Source organism: Montipora capricornis, chromosome 12 (genome assembly GCF_036669925.1).
Source record: "Montipora capricornis isolate CH-2021 chromosome 12, ASM3666992v2, whole genome shotgun sequence".
NCBI lineage: Eukaryota > Metazoa > Cnidaria > Anthozoa > Scleractinia > Acroporidae > Montipora > Montipora capricornis.
Window position 1 is genome coordinate 7152666 of NC_090894.1, and position 25000 is coordinate 7177665.

Consider the following 25000-nt stretch of genomic DNA (forward strand, 5'->3'; position numbering starts at 1 on the left):
TTATACATGTCTCTCCAAAGCCTCTCAATTCGTTGGTTGTGCACACTCTGCCCTGCTATCATGCTTCCTCTGTTGGGACCTCGCTCAGGGTGGGAAAGCATGAACAGTGAGACGGCAACATTTTCCCCACCCTTGTCACTTCGAACCCTTGAGGGCAGGCCATACTTTGAAATAGCCTCTTGGAACAGATTTAGCACTGTCTCAGATTTATTGTCATTAGAACATTTCAAGTAGACAATAGCCCGAGAAAAACCATCTATCCCTCCATGAACCAACAGCTTCCACCTAATTTAAAATATAAGAGGCAACTTCCCTGTTACATAGAAAATAAACACCTTGGTTAAACAAAAGCTAAGGGAGGCAGCGTGACCAGGGTGTGACAGGCAGATTTTACCAAAATGATTAAAATAACCTGCACTTGTTTTTGAAACATGAAGATTAACAGTCTTTGAATTATTATTAGTACACTACCGGTGTTATTCCCCCAGATATTGAAAATGTCATGGTAACACTCATGTTATGACTAGGTAATAACATCTTTTTCTGCATTAGTTGTCCTAGTAATTTGTCAAAGCAATTATTGCTCTTTTCTAAATTGTACCGCTTTAAATGTATTAACCACAGAATACGTACTTCTACAAGAATGGGGGGTTTATACTTTATAAAGTTGTCTGGTAAGCTTTGAATGGAGAATCAGGAGTAGCAAAGTATTTTGCAGTTGTTAAACTTTACTAACCTGATTAGCTTGTGGTTTCCATCTATATGCCACATTGCATTAGGGCTTACCACATTGTACTCTCGTCTTTCTGTTACATTCAGCCACCTCATCACAGTTCCCTCGGGGTCAACTCTTCTCATGCTTTCTCTTACTCGTGTCTGCTGAATGAATAATCCCCTTGATCTAAGGTGACCCAACACCATACGGTAACCAGAGTTGGGATGCTGCTGTTTAATATCAAGGATGACATTGTCCAGTGCGTTGTTGTCAATGTTAGAAAAAGAATGAGAAATTGACATGTCAAAATCCTTCAGTCGTCTGTGAATGGTTGCCACTGACACATCAAACATGCGCGCCATGTCCACTGCTTTAAACCCATAATCACTCAAGTACGATAACTGGCTTTCGGTAATGATAAGCTTTGGCCTACCAGGCGAGGCTCTTTGCTCAGCTTGTGCATAGAAACGAGTGCTTTGTAGGGAATCTCGCTTTTCTGTTAGGAAATCGATGACATTCCTCAGCTTTGTTGTCGTAGATTCATTTATCACATGTACAGACGCAAGACGCACGCTATGGTGATATAACAGGTTAGCACGAGTGTACAAATCGTCAAAACCGTGCTCTAAACTCTCTTCATCGGTTTCATGGGAGGACAGGACTTCCAAAAGCGATCTAACCCTAGAAAGGAAAATTTCTTTCCCAGATGAATCAGTGCTCGCCGAAGTGTTTGCCGTGTTCGCCATCTTTTCCCGTTATCGAAATCTCTCCCGCCAATTTGCTCGCTAGGAAAGCCCTGCTGTTCGGGTCCAGTCTTAATTGACTTCACACAAAGAAAAACTTAAAGTCGAATAAAACGAATGTTGAACTTCAAAAACGAATGTTGATCTGAAAAACGAATGTCCAGATTTGAATAACACGAATGTTGAACTTAAAAAACGGATGACAAAGTCAACACAAGTTCACGACCGTAATGCCTAAATAAAACGAACTTTAAAGCTGAAAAACGAATGTCGAGGTTGAATAAAACGAACGTTAAAGTTGAAAAACGAATGTCGAAGTTGAGTAAAACAAACCTTAAAGTTGAAAAACGAATGTCGTGACTGAATAAAACGAACGTTAAAGTTGAAAACGAATATCGAGGTGGAATAAAACGAACGTTAAAGTTAAAAAACGAAGGCCGTTTGTAAAAACGAGTGATAAATTGAATTATGATAAGAAAAACGCGCCATACGCTTATAATTTGCGCTCAGTTTCTATTATATTAGCATAGTCAAGATATGCATCAGCGATTTTATTTGGGGCGGGTCCAGGGATATGCCCTTTTGTTCTTCAAAAATGCATGCGCATATTTTGGCAGTCATTTCTGGTCTCGGGCTTGGTACCTTCACTTGGGCAAGATTGGAGCATTGCAATTGAAAAGGTACTAGCATTATTTCTTTGCTTTATTTTGCAAGTTGTGCGAGTTGTTTTTGTTTCTGGAAGACGCCACTTGATCATTCGTGACTGAAGCCGTGTGAATTCATACGTGACTCCCATAGGCGTTGTTCCGTTAGGGCGGCCATTTATTCAGTTTTGCTTTCTGCTAGCAGCCTCTGACCTTGATTATTTTTACGTTCCAAGATGCCTCGTAAAGAGTGGTACGAAGACATCGAGCAGATTAAACGCAAATGCAAAGGTGGAGAGCTGTTCGAGGATCCTGAATTTCCTGCGATTGACAGCAAAGTTTTTAAGAAGCGAGTGCTACCTGGAGGACAGTCCTTTGAATGGCTTCGCCCGCAAGTAAGTGAATCGTAACTAAAGTTTGTTCCTCTGCTCTCTTGACGAACAGTTAATTTCGATGGTTTGGTATTTTTGTGGAAACGTGCTTTATTTGCGATCATCACCGACAAACTACAGTGTTAATTATACGTGCAGCGAAAAAGACCCAATATTTTGGTTCGTTGTGCGGCGTGTTAGATTTATATAAAAGAGATGAACACCATCGCTTCGTTATTTCCGTGACTGTAAATAGATGTAAATTTTTTTATGCCTACAGGAGATTCTCTGTAGTTCTATCTACACCACAGTTCAAGCTCCCGGCATTATGCTTAAGCTTAAATTTATCCTGTCGGCTTCCATTTATTGTTAATGTTAGCGAAAAAATATTTTTCTGCTGGCAAATTTCCGGTCTTACTCAGCTCTTTAATTTTACGTTGTTTGAAATTGTCAAGCCTGTCGTTATAACCCTGTAAAAACTCTACGCGACTAATTAATTCAAGATTTGTTTTCGAGTTGTTTAAATTTAAACATGGGCTCTTTTAAGACCCTTTCAAAAAGTAATCCCAACAGCGCGCTTTAAATATTCTGTATATTCTGGTATATTGTGACCTTGAAAATTCGAACACTCTGGAACTTAAACAATCAAGGTTTAATACGCGTCAATATTTAAACGTCTGACCGTTTTTTTTTTATTCACGGCATTGCTTTAAAACTAGTGTTGTTGATGTTAAAAGTTGCAGAATTGTTTACAGCTTGGCATTGCTGTACATCTGGGCGTATTTTTTCTGCACAAAGGCTCCTGAAATATGTTACTCATCTGTCTGTTTTATACATAATTATACGTGTTGTTTTGAAAGTCTTTTTTTCATGCTGTTGTAGTTAGAAGTGGTGACAGTATGGACTTGGCAATTGCCAGAATAATGATAAAGATGTCGGATGATTTGGCTAAAGTGGGAAACATTTTAAATAAATTAACATAAATGCTTCTAGACTGTTGATAGCAGTCACGCAATTTGAATAAATTAACTTTGTCTGCTGCATAGATTATGCTAGAGAGGCTTTACACTGAGACTGAGAACCATTTGAGTGTGTTCTGATCATGACATATAAACCATGAGCGGTGCAAAAATCTCTTATTTTGCTGTCAAAATCCCAGGAATGTATGCTGCCTGTAGAGTAATTGTAGATTACCCAGTGTTGCTGTTGTGTAGTGACATTCTTTGAAGAATGAGGCAATAGCCCACTTTTGATAAATTAAAATTCTAACCCCAACCCTAAGCTTATTTATTATAGTTTACATATAGGTTTCCTGCATTTTTATTTGTTCATATTGTAAATGTTTTTTCTGAATTTCATGATACTGCCCCCTTTGAATGGTTATGTACTACATGTACTATGACAGTCTTTGAAAACATTCTTATTTCATCAGTATTAATTTTATAATGTATATTTTTTGTAATTTAATTACAGTATTTTTCTTTCACACTTAAATATTACTGGACCCTACTAAATTTTCTAAAGCAATCAAATACCCAGCCATTTGTTTGCATACAAATGAAATGTATTGTTACAAGAATAGCCCACTTACAATATATTAAAATTCAGTCCCAAACAAAAGGCATCATCTTGAGGCTCTGGGGAATAAACTCGTTCAAATCCTTGTATTTAATCCTCAGAGCCTCGATGTCTTTTGTTTAGAGAGTGGTTGAAGGTTACTCGCATTTCTGCCATATTTTTGTAGTTTTTGCCAAGAAGCTCAAACTTGCTTACTGAGCATGATAAGTGCTACCCATGAAGGTGCATATTTTTAACAGTTAAGGATGGTGCCTACTATTGCTATTTTGCATTCATTCTGCGCATCTCGAGATACTTGGATATCCTATGGGTAGTGCTTATTAACACAAGGATATATGGAGAAAGTAGAACTTAGCAAGTGCCCTTGGTATCCAAAAAGAAAATTGGGCGTAACCACGCATTTTTCAGAGATAACTAAGCTTGAATTTGGAAAAGAATGCCTATACGTTGCTTTGTATTTAAAAGCTTTTTACAATTATTGTTAATTAATTATCTTCGAAAAATGTGTGGTTACCGCTAATTTTCTTTTGGGATTTCAATAATTAACAATTATTCGCCGAAGGCGAAGTGATTATTTCGTCTCGGTGAATATTCACCGATAATCACTGAGCCTGAGGCGAATAATTGTTTTAGTATAAATACACAGGTGATTATTTCAAAAAAGAGAAAAAAAATACATTTCAACGTGAAATCATCTTCACTTACAGTGGCAAAACGACTACTGGCAGCCATTTTGTCCGTCGAGGTGATTATCGGCTGATAATCTGAGATAGCGAGCCAATGAGAGCACGCAATTTTGTATAATCACCTGTGTATTTATACTAACACTTGTTAAGATCTGCTTTTTCCGCATATGCAGTAAACTGCGCAAAAATACCTACAGTACTAGACATATTTAGTTGGAACACTTAGCGAATGGTCCAGAATCATCGTGTTACAAGATCGTAGCTTATACCACATCCCCCTTCCCCCTTCCCCCAATTCAATGTTGTGTGAGAATTTTTCGGGCGACTACTATTGGAAATCAACATTGTAGGAAGGGGGAAACTGGGATGGGTGTTCCAACAAATGTGACGAATATTGTAGTTTGAATTAGTAACCACCATCCTTAGTGTGTTCTGCAGGCTGTTACCATGGTAATACATCTAGATTAAAACAAGGCCTAACAGATGCTTAATCCTCATATTTGCAAAATTCATTCATTGTTTTTTTTTTGCAGCATTTACTGACTTAAAATAATAGTTATAAAGTGTATTTAACAGCTGTTTTCATACATGTAGAATTTCAACAGACGGATTATCCATAATTCGTTGAAAGACTTTTTGTAATTTTCTGAAATTTTTGTCTGTTAACCCATGGATTGACTCTTGGGGGTTTCCCATTGACAAGTAAAATTGTCTGGCATTTACATAGTAAAATACTATAACTACAGCTGGTTTAGGGGTGAAAGCGTTAATGTGAGTGAGTGTTAAACCCATTGGCTTCAGGGGGTTCCCCATTAACGAGTAAAATTGTCTGGCGCTAGACAGAGTAAAATAGTATGGCTGGTTTAGGTCGGTTGATGGGATGGGTGAAAGGATTAAATGTTTGATATTTCCATTGATGACTAATTTTTAGTTGGAACTATTTTAATTTCAAATTTTTGCAAAATCTAATGACAGGTTTTTCCAAGAAATTTGGTAAAACAGCCAACAGCTGTTGGTCACAAAGTTTTGAGTGAATGTGTATGCCCAACATTTTGGTTTCACTTCTAAAGCTCCATGACATTTACGTAATGGAAGCAAATTTACGTCACATTTCCAAGACCATCACGAGTAGAAGAAAAGGTTTTTGCCATACTCTCAATATATTTTTTTGTTTTTTCAAAAGACTTGAAGGCCTTCAATAAATAACTGACCACAGAAAAACTGTGTTCAGCCACCTTAAACACTCAAATTGTCTCCTAAAAACGTACCTAGATTTACTTTGCAGCGACTGGATCCTGATTAAACAGAGATTAACTAGGTAAAACACCGTGTCGAAACACAACTTGTGGCCTTTTTATTTACATCCACACTATCAATCATGTAATGCATTGTCCTCTGGGTAACATAGGTCCACAATAAACTACGTAATTTTTTACTGATAAATTTGAAAGAGGACTTGAGACTAAATCTGGATGGATGACAATCAAATGTTCCTATGACAATAGTCCTCTTCATTTGGCAGTAATCAAATTCATCATGACAACATTTGATTGAAGTCCACGTAAATTTAGTTTCGAAAAATGAAAACAATCATTGAGGGGCGCGTGTGGCTGGTAACTGTTGTAAAGTTTCAATCTTACAGAACACATGCAACTTCTATTTTAAGTGGCTGAACACAAATCAAAGGTTGATTTAGAGGAAAAGGGTTGAGATAATCCGATGTTTCATAAAGCACATCTATTAGGAGTGTTAATTTTAAAAATGTCCCAAAGCTATATTTTTTCTCAACTTTTAGGAAATCTTAGATAAACAAGGAGTGAGTGAAAGGGCCCATTTGGTGGTTGGAGGGGCATCACGTCTTGACATCAACCAGGGTATGTTGGGTGATTGCTGGCTCCTTGCTGCCATTTCAAGCTTGTGCCAAGAGGACAAGTTAATGAACAGAGTTCTTGCCTTTGATGAAAGCATGGACTTTGGAGCCAGCAAGTATTGTGGTGCCTTTAAGTTCAATATCTGGCAATACGGACAATGGGTGGAGGTGATCATTGACGACCGTCTGCCAACATACAGGAACAAGCTTGTTTTCATGCACTCCAAAACGAAAAACGAGTTCTGGAGTGCTCTGTTGGAGAAGGCTTACGCAAAGTATGTATAACTTAATATTTATACAGTCAATTATCCTACTAAATCTCCATAACAACAAAAAATTCGGGATTTACTAAGGGGGACTGGGTAGAGGCCTAAGTTCAACTCTCATCAAGACGCCATTTTTACAGCCGGTTATGACCAAAACTAGCCCTTGATCATTTACTAACCGCTCCTTCGTTTTCACTGCGAACTTTTCAGTTGATCATTTATAGCGAACGTAGAAGCTGAGGACTTGTAAACTTTATTTAAACACTTGAATGAAACGCTCCTTGGAGTTAAATACTATTTGCCCGTGTAAGTGCTGGTCCTCTCGAGGGCATCTCTACGCTTCAACAAGACAACGGATTTTTATCCAACGCCACTATTGATCAACTCTCACTGCCTTACGGAACTCCTAAACTCTTCAGAAAGAAACTACCTGTACATCACTCTTAAACCGCTCGACTGATTTTCAATTTTCGAAATTACTATAAACAAGTCCCGCAAGCATATTTTCCCGCTAATTACACAATGGAATGAATGTGTGCCACCTTCACCCTCAACAGGATCCAAACATCCTTTACGCCATTGGCCAATTAGTATCCTCCAATCAGCTTCTTTATATAACAACCAATCAGAAGCCTTACGCTGACACAAATACGGTATATAAAGAGACTTGATTTTTAGTCACCGCACTAGCTCTCCTTTTGAGCTCTTGTGAAAAAGCTACTCGCAACTGACGAAGGATCCAAAACCGGTATTGCTCATAAAACTTGACAAACAGCAGGAAAAGAATTTAGCTGCAGACAACCAGGCCATCAAAGCCCAGCAGCAGCTACTACAGAACCTGTACTCGAAACAGCACAGTTTCCAGGCTTCCAGAAACCAGGCTGCCAACAAAGCCAGACCAAGTCCTACGCCTTGAACTGAGAAAACACACAATACCTTAACAAACTTGTAACTTCGCTTCCATGCAGGCTCAATTATATGAGCTACAGAAAATGTTTTGTAAACTAAGCAAATCAGTGAATGTTAATAAAAACAGAGTTGAATCTTATAGGTATTCAAAGGACCTCGCCTTTCATCTCTTGGAATTCTGGATTCACAAACCCACTTTAAGCCCACTTAAACTTCTCAGGATACACACTTCTCATCCTGCCACCCTTTCAATATGAAAAAGGGTTTTATCAAAGGAGAAGCATTACGTCTTTTAAGAACCAACTCAGTTAAGGAGAATTTTCACAAACACAAACAAGACTTTGAACAAAGACTCTGTAACAGAGACTACCCCACAATGCTCGTTCATGAAATCCTGACTGAAGTTCAGTTCTCCGACAGAACAGAGGCTCTTCATAACTAAACAAAGAAGGCGAAATAAATTTTACCGTTTGTTATGACTTATAACCCGGCTACACCAAATCTTAAAAAGATTCTCATGTCAACACTGGCACATCATCCAACGTACAGCAACCTTAGACTTGCACATACCTTACCACTCAAAGATAAGTGAACCATCAAACGCGTTGACAACATGTTGGGAACTAAGAGCCAACGCATTTGGAAAAGAAAAAAAACAAACGCGTTTGCGAACTAGTTTTTTTTCAACGCGTTTGTCCATTGTTATTCAATTTTGGCACCTTTCCATTGTGTTGTTGGTATGTAAATTAAGGCAAGAAAGCGACTACAATTTTAGCGATGGAAAGTGAACAAAGCGTGATCAACTGACTATCAATCAATGCAAAGTTGGAAAAGAAATCTTCAGAAACGAGAAAAGATGCGCTTATTTAATCGGCTAGAAGAAATCTGCGTTATTGATTTAATTGTTTTTCCGAATTTCTTGTATCAGATAACACGATGAGAAAACATTATATTAAGCGAAATTGCATCACGATCTTGACAATGAGACTGTGTTTTATACATGTACTTGTATTATGCAGTGCGAAGTTGAAAAAAAAAAAACATGTTTTTTTATTTGGCTAGTGACCCTTTACTTGAGTTCTTTTCCCCATGTTAAATTTCACTTAATTCTGTCTTTGTTTTAGTTTTAAGTGGAAAGTTCAAGCAGGAATTAACCACTATTTAAGTCTAAGAATTCTGAGACGATTGATCCGTAATGAGCCGCCATTTTACAGTCGAGCTATGTCACACGTGACAGTATCCACAAGACTGAAATGAACATCTCAATGCAAGCAAATGTTGGCACAAAAAAGCACAATAACTAAACAATAATACATCAAATGCTTGAAATAGTTTTGACTTTTCATACACTTTTTATTTTATAATAAAACAAATGTTCATAGCTAACTATTTGCGATATACATGTATAAAGTGAATATCCATAGGAAATTTAGAATCTTGATTGCAAAGTTCAAAACTGGCACGGAGATTTGAATACTCAGTTCAAATTTCAAAACTACTGGTCACGTGTGACATAGCTTAACTGCAATTTTGCTGTTGCCACCTGCATCCATGCAGCCTCACCCAAAGTGCTTTGCTGTCATTTTAAAAATCCTTGAAACATTCAACTTACTGAAATCCAGAGCCGCTTACCGGTAATTATGTCCTGGGTGACCATGAAATCAAAGAAAGTGGCCCTGCTGTTCACCAAACACTGGAGTGAAGTTTTAGCCCTGGGTAATGTGACTGGGACTTAATTAATTGAAGTACAACTTTCATGTAATTCTTACTAATGTAATTACTTTTGCAGGCTTGTGGGCTCTTATGAAGCTCTAAAAGGGGGTCAGACAATTGAAGCCATGGAAGATTTTACTGGTGGCCTGGGAGAAGACTTTGATATGAAGAAGATACGGGAAGGGATGAGAGATCCTCAAAAGAGAGAGGAATTTGAGAAGCAGAAAAATGAGCTGTTTAAGATAATACAGAAAGGCTTACAACGCGATGATCTTATGGGTTGCTCAATCACGGTAGGTGTGAGCTTACTTTTTCTTACTGACTAATAGCTTCTTGTGAAGAACTTTAACGTATGAAATTGAATATCATTGCCTAAAAGATGTCCAAATTTAAATGCATTTTTAATTGATAAGCAATAACAGACATAGTGCATGTAAAATTGTCAAAATTTCTCCAACAGGCTGCACCTAATCAGATAGAAGCCAAAGGTGAAATGGGATTGGTGAAAGGCCATGCTTACTCAGTGACAGGAGCTTCCAAAGTAAGGCAACAAATAACTGTGACATGTCACACAATATAACATGGAATCTAGGCCCTCATCATTAATCACCCCAAGAAGTTCATAATTTGCAACTTGTTCATTTTCTGTTTTATCTGAACTTATTGCTTGTTTTGCTATTGAAAGATTGATCATGTCATCTCTGCGACGACGACAACAACAACAACAACAGTTGCGAATACAATACAACAATACTTAATTAATTTAATCCCATTCATTTCCTCATAGGTACATGTGTATGGGAAAGAGGTGGAACTGGTCCGTATAAGGAATCCTTGGGGAAATGAAAGAGAATGGGAAGGAGCATGGGGCGACAAGTAAGTTGTTGTTCCAAATGGTCTGGATAGCACAAGTGTTAACATGTTCCGAAAATTCAAAAGTGTGGTTGTATTTTTTAAAATATAAGTTGTTGTTACTTTTAAAATCTAAACCAAGGTGGAAGTGAGCTCATTGCCAAAAGTTGAGCTGTGAAACAGGTGTCTAAAAGACCTTGAATCAGGACAGAACTTTGGCAGCTGTAGGTATCATGGCAATCACTGCAGACTGTGATGCTCAACACATCATTCAGTGAAATACTTAACCAGGCCCCAGTTGTCCAAAAGGTGGATATAACACCATCCAGCTGATAAATCACTATCCATTGGATAGCACAATTGATTTCGCTATTACAGTACTTATCCACTGGATAGTGATTTATCCGGCGGATAGCGCTATCCAACGTTTGAACAACTGGGGCAAGATTGATACAGAAACCTAGCCTTGGACTTTACTTTTACCTTAAAAGTGGGAGCAGGAATAGGGACTAAAATCACATCTAAACAGGCTTTCTCATAGGGTGCAATTAAAAAAAAAAAGAAATGGTACGGGCAGATTATGCGATGAGGAAAGACTATTGTGCAAAAACCTATGCAAATTGTGTGATTTTTTCCTGAGCTATTTTAAGCTTGTTTTACTAAGTTTCAGAGTAAGGAAACCACTTTTGTGTTGCTCTTAAGACGATTAACTTAAAGATTAGGGAACAATAATTGACCATTCATGCTTTAACTTGGATTAAAAAAGACAGATAAGGTAAGTTTCCATGACTCTGGCTTAACTACATTTTAAACTGGAAAGGAAGCACAGTTAAACTACATACAGCACATACAAAGACAGCTGGTAGTTTCTTGCACATTCTTAGTTGCTTGAATTAAACTTTATGTGCAGTAAATTGCTATTCACATCACAAATTTGGCGGACAATGCGATCATGTCTTCTGATTAGAAGAAAGAGTGGGTGTTTTCACTTCGATTACGCTGCTGACAAAGTATTCATCACACCTGATACCAAGGCCGAAGCTTTCATTTACTATTTTGCCTCAGTCTTAAACAGGTACAGTCCTTCCTACAGACACCACATCATACTCGCTCAATAATATCAGTGAAATCATCCTGAATCAAGAAGATGTTCGTAATGCTCTACTGAAGCTAGATCCAAGTAAGACTCCTGGACCTGATCTCATTCACCCAAAGATTTTAAGAGTGTGCCTCTGAGCTAGCACCATCTCTATGTGCTCTGTTTAATTTATCACTACGGGTGGGTAAGCTGCCCCTGGAATGGAAAAGGTCGAATGTTGTTCCGGTCTTCTAAAAGGGAGATAAATCAGTGATATCTAACTACAGACCTATATCTGTTCACTCAATTGTCGGCAAACTGTGTGAACGTTGTGTACTTGATAAGCTCACGCCCAATCTTCTTGATCTCCTGTCACCAAAACAGCATGGCTTTGTTCCGAAGAAATCCTGTGTTACACAATTACTTACAGTCCTTCATGATCTGGGTAAAACTCTTGACACTGGACAAGAGTCGGATGTCCGTTCTCGACTTCAGTAATGCATTTGATTCTGTGCCACACAACCTACTCCTGTACAAGTTATCATTATATGGCATTGATGGTCCACTGTACAGCTGGTTCTCTGATTACCTTCATTCTAGATATCAGAAGGTTCCTTCTCCAATTGGGTCATTGTGTCATCTGGTGTCCTTCAGGGGAGTCTAATGGGTCCATTCTTGTTTGTGATCTTCATTAACGACCTACCAAAGACTGTCAGTGATGAAACAGGAATTGCTCTGTTTGCTGATGACGCTAAATGTTACAGATCAATAATGACTCTAGTGATTGCACTAATTTTCAACATGACATTAACAAGCTTTGTCTGGTCCCTTAGATGGGGTTTAGCTTACAATCTAGATAAATGTGTAGTTATTGGCACGAATTTCAAGATATCTGCTTCTTCTTTAAGTTTATGCATAAGTACTGCAATATTAATATTAATGAATGTACCAATATGTGACCCTCTTTGGGAAAACCAGGCTTAATGAAAATTGCGTTGAGCCGTTTTTCAGCTCAACGCATTTGGAAACGTTGAAATGCATTCAAAAACAATCTCGATGCATTCAAAAACGGATGCAATGTTCACCAACGGAAATAGAAAACGTTCCATACCATTGAAAAATCATTTCAAACATTCAGAAAACGTTTACAAACGTTGATAAGCATCATTATTTTTTCGCTGCATTAGGATAAATCCAGTGTCAATGATGACTGATTCGGCCATGTCCTTCTACAACTTAGTAGAATTACATGTAATAGATCACTTTTCAAAAAATTAAAAATACCGACGAAAATGAAGGGTTTGTGTTCGACGTTCACCTCTGTGTACCAACAGAAAGACAAGGGTGGAAAACTCGATTTTGGATCGTTCCAGCACCAATTTTCACCAACAAATTCCCATTGTACAGGTTTCAAATCACGCACCAATCAAGCTGAAACTCACAAACAAATTCCCATCGTACAGGTTTCAAATCGCGCACCAAGCAAGCTGAAACCCAGAGGAAAGGAAGCATAGTTGGATTTTGGTGTGACGGCTTGCAGCCATCACGACGTTTCCTCCTCTGTGATTGGGTAATAAGAAATCATCATCCAATCAGAGAGGAGCACATGGCGTGACGGCTGCAAAGCATGTATCTAAAGCAATGTAAAGCCGGCAATGAAAATCCTGCTACGCATCCTTGGAGCTGCCAATGATGGAGTTTCGATATTATTTAAGGTCGAGCGCTTTGAGTTTTGGACAGATTTTACGCTGAAATAACTACACTAATAGGTAGAATGGACAATAAAGACTCCAAAAACAAAGACCAAAGATCGAAGACCCATCCGGCGCGAACGCCAAATTAAATGTGATTGAATGATGCTGAACTTTTTCAACTGAAACATTAAATTGCATAGTGAGTAGCGGTGAGTTATTGGTAAAATTACTCAAAATAACAGGGTGCGACATAAAGGCTGTCCAATAGCCTACGGCTAGTAGAACGGTGTTTAGTATCATGGGTTGCCGGAGGGTTATCAATTGAACACAAGTGTGGTGTTGTTGGTTGCTTTTTTTAATGCAAACTTTGGACATACAGTGTAACTGTTTAGTAGTTGGTTCGAGAGGAAAAGTGAAAGACTAACATTGAATGACTCTTTAAGTTTCTCCTCGATTTTAGGACATTTTCCTTTTCTGTATTGAAGCATTTTCGGTAAATATTTTTTCCCTTGCTATTCCCAGTAATGCGACAAATTTGTTTACTTTACGTGTAACACTGTGTTCGAATAAAGTATTACTACACGGTAGGCTTTTGGTTGTTTTTGGTTATTTTTGACTTGTGATCTTCAAAAAGTGAACAATTTTTTGACCACATGCAGCATGCCATGGATGTTTGCGTTTAAGTAATGTTTACAACATGAGTGGCAGTGTTTTACAGGCTTTTACAATCTCAACTTGAAGGCAAGAGATTGCAGCGGCCCATACAACATGCCGCAAATAATATTGTAAACTACTTGTGAAATGAGTACTTAGTTACAAAAGCATGCATGTAGCAAAGTGCTCTCAAGAGCTGTGGCAGTATATCATTGATGTAATAATATTTTTATTGTATTAATTCATTCATCAACCTAAGCTTTTCCCCGCTATCTTTTCAAACCCTCCCCATGCTTTCCGACAGTTGGAATTTATTGTGATTTACACACCTATACATGTGACCTGAATAGTGCATTTCTGTTGGCTCTCACCCTTATGGATTAGTAATGAATTTTACAAATTTTTGGGAGTGTTTTGTCAGGTTTCGAGGTGTAGCCAAGTGCTTTTGGACCCACACATACTGTGTGTTTTTTTATTTGCTTCAAAACCATCCCACAAAAACCTTGACCCTCTGGAGACCGAACAAAGGTTTCAATTTTGAGAAAACATTAGCATACAAGAAAAACAAGCTATGTCTTGTTAGTGTATGCTTTATATAAAGAATTCTAATGAGGAGTGTTTTATCAGTTTTGAAGCTCATGCACAGGACTTTTTATTGGTGAATTGTTCATGGGTTATGAATTCACACTAAAACTATTTTGGGTTATGCTCCTCAAAGACTTGGGCTAGTGACATGAAATTACACCTTTCCCTTGTCATTCTTGGGATCATTTGTCTGACCCTGAATAAACTAGACTGCTGTGACACAGCCCCTTTACATTTAGTCACTATTAACCTTCAGGTCTTTGACAAGCAGTTACATGTAAATTGCTAACATGTTCATCAGCAATAATATTGTTTTTTCTTCTCAAACACATTCCTTTAGGTCCAGAGAGTGGAGACAACTCTCTCAGCAGGAGAAGGAAGACTTGAATCTCAGTTTTGCAGATGATGGAGAGTTTTGGTAAGTTTTTCATATTCTTAGAAAACTCAACTGAAATAACAACAGGGTACAAAAGGCATTTTGTACTCATGAAACAGTCAATGTTGTTTCAGGGTTGACTATCATAGCTTTTTGCCATGTTCTTCCTTCTTCAGGATGTCCTTTGAAGATTTTTTTAAGTACTTTGATAAGTTGGAAATTTGTCACTTGGGACCTGACAGTGCCAGAACTGGAGGTGGCCAGGCTAATAACTGGGAAGGACGATCTGAGATAGGTGGATGGATAAGAGGTTCATCTGCTGGAGGATGCCGCAACTTTTTAAACAGCTTTGCCACAAATCCTCAGTTCAGGTATTTTGCACCACTCTAATCTAAATTACCTGCTTGTCTTTAATTTTTAACTAAAGACAGCATCCAAAAAGTGCGAGAGACCAAGGACCCCAGTTTATCTTGTGTGTTGCGTTTGCAGTTTCTTCAAAGCTCTTTCTTCAGCATCATAACTACTGTTTAATTATGTATGGCACCACAAACAAAGCTGCTATGAGAAGAAATCTATTCCTAGTTTAAGTTTGAAGTCAACTTCTGGCCTTGTATGACTTGTTTTACAGATAATGGGTAGATTGTCCTTGTCTTTTAAAAGAACAAAGAGAAATTTTTAATGCATTAGGCCCAGTTTTACTGCAATTTTCATACTTCTGCAGAATCTCATCTTCAAGTGCCAAAGAGCCAAACTGCGTTTTGGCTTCTATCAGTGAAACTAATTTTGACGCCAAGCCGAGAGTTGACCCGAAACCATGGATACCAAAATCAGCAATCTTTGGTTCCCACAGTTTATTTGTACATTTGAACTTGAGGCAAATGTAAAGTGATGGAATCTGTTTGAAGCTTTTTTACTGAAAAACCTCTAAAAATATGTCATAATGGTATTCAAGCTGAGAACTAAACAAAAACTCCTATTCACTTTCAGGGAGTGCAGTAGCCAGACTGAGTGTGGGCACTGTAAAATACCGTCTGCCCAAAAACCTGGGTTTTTTTCAATATCTTGGTCACTGACCAGACAGAGATTTCTGATAACAAGAGCACATAAACCAAAATACTTGAGACCTTGGTCAAGTTTGCCCCTTCTGTGAAGGAAAATAAGTAACGTATGTTGACCATGCTAGAAAGTATATCAAAAGCCCTTGCTTATCTAAACTTAGGACTGCTGCGGTGGAGTTGCTTTCCGGCAAAGATGTTATGGTTATTCTACCGGCTGGTTGTGGTAAAAGCTTGATATACATGATCTTCACCTTGGCGAAAGAATAAGTATTGTCACCAAAAATGTTCCTTGGGATTGTTTTGCCTTCAATTTAATACTGCCTTATGAGTCTAAAACATTACGGGCTCCTTTGGGGGACGATATCCACAATGGACACCAAATCTCAGCTTTGTGAACTAAGATGTTGTTGAAATATGCTGCGAGATTGTCTGGGCTCTTTAATAAAGAATCAGAGGCAAAGCATAAAGGGTCTGCGAGGTAGCTTCATACATTTGGGTTCTGCAAGACTTTAGTTTTCCAATTCTTTCGAGACATTCAGATCATTGATTTAGTTTTCTCGTCAAACGGTGGAACACTGGAACTTGGTTTAACGATCAGAACATTTACTTGAGTAGTTTAATTAGATGCAAAATTGACATTCTGCTTGAGAATTCTTGGCTTAAGGTGTGATGATTCCCTCATGTGCATCTTCGATCGGCGATTCATTCCTTATCTCCCTTGATAATGATTTAAGCAAGGTTTCAGTCGATAAAAGGATGTTTTTTTTAATACATGTAACCCCTAAATTGCAATACATGTATTTTCACATTACATGTACATGCACATAATCTACAGCAATCGTTCGCGGATTTACTTAAATATTCAGTTTTTTCCCCAAATATTAAAACTTTAGTCTGATTGGCTGTTCTTAATTGGATTCAAAGTGGGCAGCATTCGTTTTCAGGTAGGCGGTATTTCACAGTGCCCCTCTCCATTCTCTGTGCCAACAATACCACCAGCTACGCATACCAGGGGTAGAGTTGATCTTCTTGGCTATGTGTATATACATGTATGTTCAGAAATTTGATTGATGGAAGCCAAAACGCAGTTTCGCGCTTCTAAAGCGTCCGATTCTGCAGAATTACGAAAATTGCATCAATGGTATATGTAATTTTATTAAATTCTCGACCTCGGATAATGCTCTGATTGGTTCACTCAATCTCGATTATCAGCTCATATACCTTAGTTTGACCTTATATGGTAAATGATTGCGCTTAGCGTTGCTTAACTAAAAAAGTTTACGCCAGAAAGCGAAAATTCTTTCGGTATAAAGCAAAGGAAAAACGTTTTTGTGAAAAGTTTGGATCACTTTCGAAGCTTAGAGATACGTGAAAAGGTAAGAAATGTTTTTGTGATGAGCCTGCGTCTGTCTGACCACGAGGTATTACACAACATCGCATCTTCATCAACTTTTTTCAATTTCGCTAGGATTTTCTCTCTTTTTTCGCTTGTATTTCTTACTTCCAAACTTTTGGAGTTTAAGGAATTTAATAAAACAATTATTCCATTCGCGCTAGTTGGATATGAGAGTGGTTATAGCCAACTCGGCGCTACGCGCCTCGTTGGCTATTTACCATCTCATATCCAATGCGCGCTCATGGAATAATTGTTAAATATACATGCATACACGATAATAAACCAGTCTTTATCCCCCATGCAGGATTGATTTGGAAGATGCAGATGATGACGCAGATGACAAATGCTCCTTAACAGTGGCACTTATGCAGACAAATCGTCGCAAATTGAAAGCAGAGGAAGGAAAACCCATGTTAACTATTGGCTTCTCTATCTACAAAGTAATTTGAGTGATTTTTAGTTTTAAATTAAGTTGGTGCAAGGAATTTTTCGAAGAACTGTACCAGTAGAAACGTACTCCGTCGATTTGCATACTTGTACAAACTACCCAAGCAGCTTGCTTTTTCACTGCTCAGCTCTACACCTTCAAATTTGATTTACCCAGCAATAACAGCTTGAAATCTTAGTAGAAGTTCCATTTTCAAATTCTTTTTTACCTAATATATTAACTATCATTAATCTTGAAATGATTAGTCAGGTGCGTTTGATTCCTCGTTTGTTGTCATCAACGAGGCATTTGAAAGTAGCTGTATATTTTGGGGAGAATCATTTTGTACACTTTTCTAGTGTTTATTCAATAATGAAGGTATCACACTGTAGGTATTTTCACTGTTATATTGTTGCTAATTATTAATATTTTTGATAAAAACTTGAATGGACATTCTCTGGCCAAGAATGTTAAAAATTGCAAGCTGTTAGCCACTAGAACTGTGGTCTTCAACAGGCAAAAATATGAATGAAGTAAAAATTTGGAGAATATGTTGTGAGATAAAAATGTTAACAATAGATTGAAATCAGGGATAAAAAAGGTGATTAAGAATTTTTGTTAAAAAAGTATGCGGTATTGTCTTGGAAGTGAGCAAGAGTTATTGTCCACGTTAAGCGTGATAGAGGTGTGCCAAGATTCTAGAAATTTCCTAATGCGGAAATTTCCTTTGTCATTGATCGACGCATTGTTGAAGTCAATGACGTGGTTTTGAGACCAAGCATGATTGGCAATTCTGGAGCCTTCGGTCGCTGTCTTCACGTTCCTAATAATTTATGTTCTTTTTTCCTCGTGGCAAAGGATCTGCCTGTTTTGCCAATGTAATTCCAAGAGCAACTGCCATGGGAATTTTGTAGACAACATTAAGTTTTGAAGCTAAATGGGGGTCGTGCCTTAGGAATCGGAAATTCTTGTTGGAGTGTTTTAATGGCCGGTTAACAATGTTAATATCGTGTTTTTTTAAACAGACGTGTTTAGGGCTCGGTGACACCTTTGATGTAGGAAAGGGATGCAAAGGAGTTGTATGGCCTGAGCGGTTCCACTAATTTGAAAAACATACCAACTAAGTCTTCGGGCCAAGGAATCGTGGAAGACCCAGGCTCTTCTTGTTTTGATATTGCGAATAAACTTAGGATAGCCATTCGACTGTAAGGCTGAATAAACTTTGTCAAGTTCTCTATTTCTTCCTTCTGTGGTGTTAGGGAGGTTCAAAGCTCTGTTTAAAAGGGTTATCGTGGTGCTTTCCTTGTGTTTAATGTCGTGGTGGGAGTTAAAATCTAACTATCTGTCGGTGTGTGTGTTGGTTTCCTGTAAACATCGACATAGGTGGTGTCATTATGGCGAGATACTTCAGTGTAAAGAAATGAAATTTGGCTATTGTTCTCATAATGTGAGGATCCAATCTGTTGAGTATGTTATGGAAGGCTGGGATTTCATCTTTCTTTAAATGCAAAAGCCATCATCGACATAGCGTTTCCACTCTTTTGGGGCAACAGCTGAATTTTTACTTTATTCATCTTTTTTGCCTGTTGAAGACCACAATTCTAGTGGTCGAAAGCTTGAAATTTTTGGCCAGACAACGTCCATTCAAGTTTTTATCATGACTCATCCTGGATGCGTTCCTTCAATTTTTTCATTAATATTTTTCTTGAAAATGGTGATGGAATACGACCTGACACGATTAGAATGCATTCTCCTCTGACGCTTTTAGTCCAAGGGTCAATAATAATTTTTCATGGTCATTTAAATTTTAGTTATTGTGCAGTGTATGAAAACAGGCATAATATTTGTCTCTAGATCACTGATGAGGATTTGAAAGGAGGTAGGGCTGACAGAGACTTCTTTGCTTATCATGCCTCCACGGCTCGTTCGCCAGTTTTCATTAACAGTCGCGAAGTTACTGGCCGTTTCCTGCTGGACCCTGGCTCGTACTTGATTATTCCAACCACATTTGAACCTCATCACCAGGGAGACTTTCTTTTACGTATCTTCACAGAAAAACCTGTGACCACAGGGTAAGGAATTTGTAATATAATGAACCCTAGACTCCCGGGGGTGGCCAGAATGTAAATTCTCTTAACAATGCCAACATAATGTCAGCTGTCAGGTATACAAGTATTGAGGATGAAAAACATCATCAGCTAGGGGATATTACTTGATATAATGTGTACACACCAAATTCTCAAGACCAGCCAGCAAAGGAATCTGTACTATTCGTTTGGATGGTGAACTTTTAGATCTTGGGGGTGAAAGGGTTTTAAGAGATTTGGGAGCCTTGATTTTGTATTTAATTTGTTGTACATGTATCTGTATCTACCATGCAATGGTGGATCAGTTGATTGAGTGCCATGGATGTGGGAGGTTGTGAGTTCTACTCCGGCCGGACCAATGCTCAGGGTCTCTAAATAACTGAGGAGAAAGTGCTGCCTTTGTAATGACATTTTCAAATGGTTAGACTCTCTAGTCTTCTTGGATAAGGACGATAAACCGTAGGCTCTGTCTCACAACCTTCAATATTCATAATCCTGTGGGACGTAAAAGAACCCACACACTATTTTCAAAAAGTAGGACATGGAGTTCTCGGTTTTGTGGTCTGTCCTCTGTGGTGTATTGTGGTTGGGATGGTAAATACTCGGGGATACTAGCTACATCAAGGTTCTCTAAAAGCCAAGGGTAAATAAAGATATGATGATGATGCGAGTGTTTGCATCATCATCATATTGACTTATTGACTTAACTAACAAATAACAGAGAACAGAACTAATACTCAGTAATACTACTAGCATGACATTTGTGTAATAAATCTTGCTGAATGTCCTTGAAATGCAGAAATTCGGGTTGCTTTAGTGATTTAGTTTAGATGTTTTCAGAGTGATTTTGTTCATGAGTTGAATGGACTGGTTATATTACTGAGGAAAGGGTTTGGTTCTTTTAATGGCTACACAATGAACATAATATCTGGGTAGTGTCAATATTGTTAATGGCCTGTTCCAGGCTCTCAGTGGGTTGGGACAAGCGAAATAGTGGCGAGGGCAAGAAAAAGTTGAGTAACTACCCCAGTCTTCGCTCGACATTTCCTCGCCCTCGCCACAATTTCACATCTGGTACAGGCTATATTGTTAAAGGCATCTTGCAATCCATGGTAGTCATTCCTGGTTATGAGATCAGTTATGAGATCATTAATTTGTACAAAAAATTAGTTCAAGCTATTTTCATAACAGTTCTTGTGCTTTCATGATTGAAAAAAAAAATATATAGGAATTTTAATTTTCTGGTTTCTTCTTTATGCAGCAAAGTTGATGTCAAGACAAACATCTATTCCAGAGAGGAACGCCATTCTAAAGTAAGTTCTCATAAGAGTGCTAAGAAATATCATGACAGTGGAATAACCATGCAAAAAAACGAGACCTACCATGTATGACAGGCAAGATGTTGGGTCAAAATCCTCCATGCGTGTTCGGGTCCTCGCCGCAGACATTTTGTTGTGCTGTTGGGCAAGACACTTTACTCTCACAGTGCCTCTCTTCCTTACCGGCGAATCTAATGCTGGTGGGTAACCCTTCGATAGACTGGTATCCCATCCAAGTGTGTGCAGAAATACTCCATGATGTCAGGACGAGGACGGGAAAGAAAAATTTGAATTATCAAAATGTAAAACGCATATGCAGGGCGTGCAGATGCCTTTGCTTTTGTTCATTAATCCCTACATTGGCCCAAGGTCGTGGCAGTACGGCCCGAGCGCAGCTAGAGGTCCGTGCAAAAACGACTGAGGGCCTATTCTGAGTACGGCCTGTTGGTTTTCCCAGTGACACGGAAGACTCACATTTTAAACGCGAACTTACAGTATATTTAATAGATTTTTTCTTGATCACAACAAAAGCTTTCCCTCTAAAATCTCTAAAATGTGTACTGGAAATGCACAGGTCCTATATTTTGAAATGTGATCTTATTTTTGGTTTCTAGAGTGTTCTCGCAAATTCTCTGCATGCGAATAATAAAGCGAAGTCAAAATTCCTAAACACTGTTTCGAGCTATCAACATAGAGCAATCACTAGAAAATCAAGAAAATAGCTAATCAATGGCCCAATTTATACAAGAGACGGATAATCCGTCTGGACGAATTATCCGTCTGGTCGTTTAATCCGTCCAGTATAAATACGGGACGAACTGTAAAGCACAGTATTAGTTTGTCTTATAGTTCGTCCCGTTTATACTAGACGGATTATGCATCTTTGTTCTGTTGACTTAGACTGTTCACAGTCCCCTATTTTTCCGTTTGATCGTCGGGATCGAGCACAAACTTTCGCCATCTTTGTTTTTAAAAGCGAGCGCGAACTGGGGAGAGCGATATAACTACCGAGTGGGTGGGGAGAGGGGAGGGGGTTTTGCCACGAAAAATAGGGAGACTGTCCGATCTTTACTGCGACTAGTGTTCAGCGAGTCCCGTTGCACCAGCAACGGCAATACCTGATTGGTCCATAACACACATGGCTTATCTAGAGAAAGAATCTCAAGAGTCTCAAGTTTTCGAAAGGCTATAGTTTAGGCGACTTGGTGGATTAGTCCTAAAAGAAGAACAGAAGGAAGCGATTACGCTTTTACTGCAAGGCAAGGATGTATTGGCTGTCCTTTCTACAGGATTCGGAAGACCCTGATCTACCAAACCTTCGTAATTGTCAAGCAATTGGAAAATGAAAGCACTTCTGGAAGAGATCGGCCCTCGTGTTTGTTTATTGTACCGTTACGAAGTGTAGGAGAGGAACACATTAATTCCAATGATTTGGTTTGAGCGTTAAGGGTTTTGAGAAAAATGTAGATGTATTAAATGAGATGAAGAACAACAACTTTCAAGTCATTTACCCTTTCGCTGGGCAAGCTTTGTCGAGAGACTACGGTTGTTGCGGGTTGAATCCACGCCGCTCAAGAGACAACTGTCGCTGATAGTTGTCGACGAAAGTCACGCCGTTGAAACCTGGTTAGTGTAATTTTCGTTTTTAATACCACTGCATGTAGAATCCCCCTTTTCATGGACGAAAAGGTTGTGGAATAGTTGTGTCAAGTAACTGGATATCCACGCGTTTAGGGAAAAACCTTGACAGCTTTTCGCTCAACATTCGACCGCAAGACATACTGAGATTTCTCTTTTAGATGTAGTCAGGCGAGTTTGTTTACCATACAATTTGCTGAAATCTGAATTTTTTTAATCAGTATTTTTCGTATTTCAGTTCAAAATGTAAACGGACTTTGCCGCATCTTTCCGTAACTGAAAACCTTCCTTGACAGGAGATCCGCGACGTGTTTAATTGTAAAGTCAAAAATCTGGATCTACACATACAGTGGTATTAAAAACGAAAATTACACTAACCAAGTTTCAACGGTGTGACTTTCGTCGACAACTATCAGCGACAGTTGTCTCTTGAACGGTGTGGATTCAACCCGCAACAACCGTAGTCTCTCGACAAAGCTTGCCCAGCGGAAGGGTAAATGACTTGAAAGTTGTTGTTCTTCATCTCATTTAATACATCTACATTTTTCTCAAAACCCTTAACGCTCAAACCAAATCATTGGAATTAATGTGTTCCTCTCCTACACTTCGTAACGGTACAATAAACAAACACGAGGGCCGATCTCTTCCAGAAGTGCTTTCATTTTCCAATTGCTTGACAATTACGAAGGTTTGGTAGATCAGGGTCTTCCGAATCCTGTAGAAAGGACAGCCAATACATCCTTGCCTTGCAGTAAAAGCGTAATCGCTTCCTTCTGTTCTTCTTTTAGGACTAATCCACCAAGTCGCCTAAACTATAGCCTTTCGAAAACTTTATACTCTTGAGATTCTTTCTATATATAAGCCATGTTGTTTTAGAACCTGTCCTTTTATTGACAGAGGCAGTGTGTTATGGACAAATCAGGTATTTCCGGTGCTGGTGCAACGGGACTCGCAGTAAAGATCGGACAGTCTCCCTATTTTTCCTGCCAAAACCCCTCCACTCCCCCCACCCACTCGGTAGTTATATCGCTCTCCCCAGTTCGCGCTCGCTTTTAAAAACAAAGATGGCGAAAGTTTGTGACGACGATCAAACGGAAAAATAGGGGATTGTGAACAGTCTAGTTGTTAAATTAGATGACCCCATTATTTGGTTGAACTCCAACTGATGAACTTTATTGTTGGTGTTTAAGGAAAGCGGAAATCCGTAGTACCTGGAGAACCAACGAACTCCACCCACATGACGCCGAATCTTGGAATCGAGCCCGGGTCACATTGATGGGAGGCAAGTGCTCCCAACACTGTGCCAGCCTTGCTCTCCTTTACATAAAAATAATGGTCATTTTAAAGGTCATTTCAAAAATGCCTCAATACTTCGCTACAGTGATCAGAATTGGTAACTGGACTCCTAAGGGTGGATTTCAGAAAAATTTATTTTCCTTTGGGTGTTTTAAATTACTGCTTTTCCAATTTTCTCTCAAAAATGGGCGTGTTTGGTGTGCATGTTAGGGTCAGTTTGATGCAGAGTTACTAGTGTCATTGTAGTGTGATTTTAAACAATTATTAGATTCGGTTTTTGTGATATCCAGAATAATCAAAGTCGAGGTAGGAGTTATCAGCCGAAGTTGAAGGCTGAGGCTGATAACCCTTACCGAGACCTTGATTATTCTGGATATCACAAAAACCGAAGCTAATAATTATTGTTTTATTGTGCATTGAATGAAAAAAAATGGTCATGACAGTGAGTGGAACTTTTCATTTATTGCCAAACGAGTAAAAATATACAAATCAGTGGCACATAATTTGATTGACAAGAAATTTTAAGCATTTGACAATATGTGAAAAATTGAACGAAAGCTGGTTGAGATCGTAAATAGCAATAAGTAAGTCTCACTGAAGAAAACAAACCTGGAAGTCATGTTTTTGCTTCTTCACTGACAGCAAGCAACACAAAGCAAGCAAACTTGACATGATTACCCTTACAAATCGTGCATCGCGGTTATACATGTCATGATTACCCGTGACCTTGAGTGTCCTTGACATGATTATTGCATAATCTGCAGCTAGATGGCGTCACAGGCGCTGATTTTGAAAATTCACTGTACGCTTTCGGCCAATCAAAAAAGAGATAGTGACTTCAATGTATGATGATGATGATGATGATGAATAATGATAATTATTATTATTATTACTATTATTACTATTATTATCGGCGGTTGCTCGAAGCCTGGTTAGCGCTAACCGTCGATTAAGACGTATTAATCAGAACCCCTAGGCAACCAGCCTAGGGTTACAATGTGGCAATTACATGTAAGATGGGATAGTCACTCCAACCAATATTTCT

At 38.6% G+C, this 25000-nt stretch overlaps 2 protein-coding genes across 3 annotated transcripts in view; one reads left to right on the top strand and one right to left on the bottom strand.

Moving 5' to 3' along the window:
• Nucleotides 1-1461, bottom strand: part of LOC138026760 (uncharacterized) — a 3364-nt gene extending 1903 nt beyond the window's left edge. The window contains exons 1-2 of the mRNA XM_068874212.1: nt 737-1461; nt 1-285 (exon numbers count right to left, since the gene is read on the bottom strand). The exon at nt 1-285 is cut by the window's left edge and continues 262 nt beyond it. Coding sequence (XP_068730313.1) covers nt 1-285; nt 737-1461 — 1010 coding nt within the window. The remainder of the gene's footprint in view (nt 286-736) is intronic.
• Nucleotides 1462-1986: 525 nt separating this feature from the next.
• The window catches only part of LOC138027227 (calpain-9-like), a 40056-nt gene continuing 17042 nt past the window's right edge, over nt 1987-25000 (top strand). For both annotated transcript variants that reach the window (XM_068874777.1, XM_068874778.1), the window contains exons 1-11: nt 1987-2138; nt 2339-2497; nt 6533-6882; nt 9572-9788; nt 9956-10036; nt 10283-10371; nt 14699-14776; nt 14911-15105; nt 17493-17628; nt 19470-19687; nt 20964-21015. In XM_068874777.1, coding sequence (XP_068730878.1) covers nt 2058-2138; nt 2339-2497; nt 6533-6882; nt 9572-9788; nt 9956-10036; nt 10283-10371; nt 14699-14776; nt 14911-15105; nt 17493-17628; nt 19470-19687; nt 20964-21015 — 1656 coding nt within the window. In that variant the 5' untranslated portion in view covers nt 1987-2057. The remainder of the gene's footprint in view (nt 2139-2338; nt 2498-6532; nt 6883-9571; nt 9789-9955; nt 10037-10282; nt 10372-14698; nt 14777-14910; nt 15106-17492; nt 17629-19469; nt 19688-20963; nt 21016-25000) is intronic.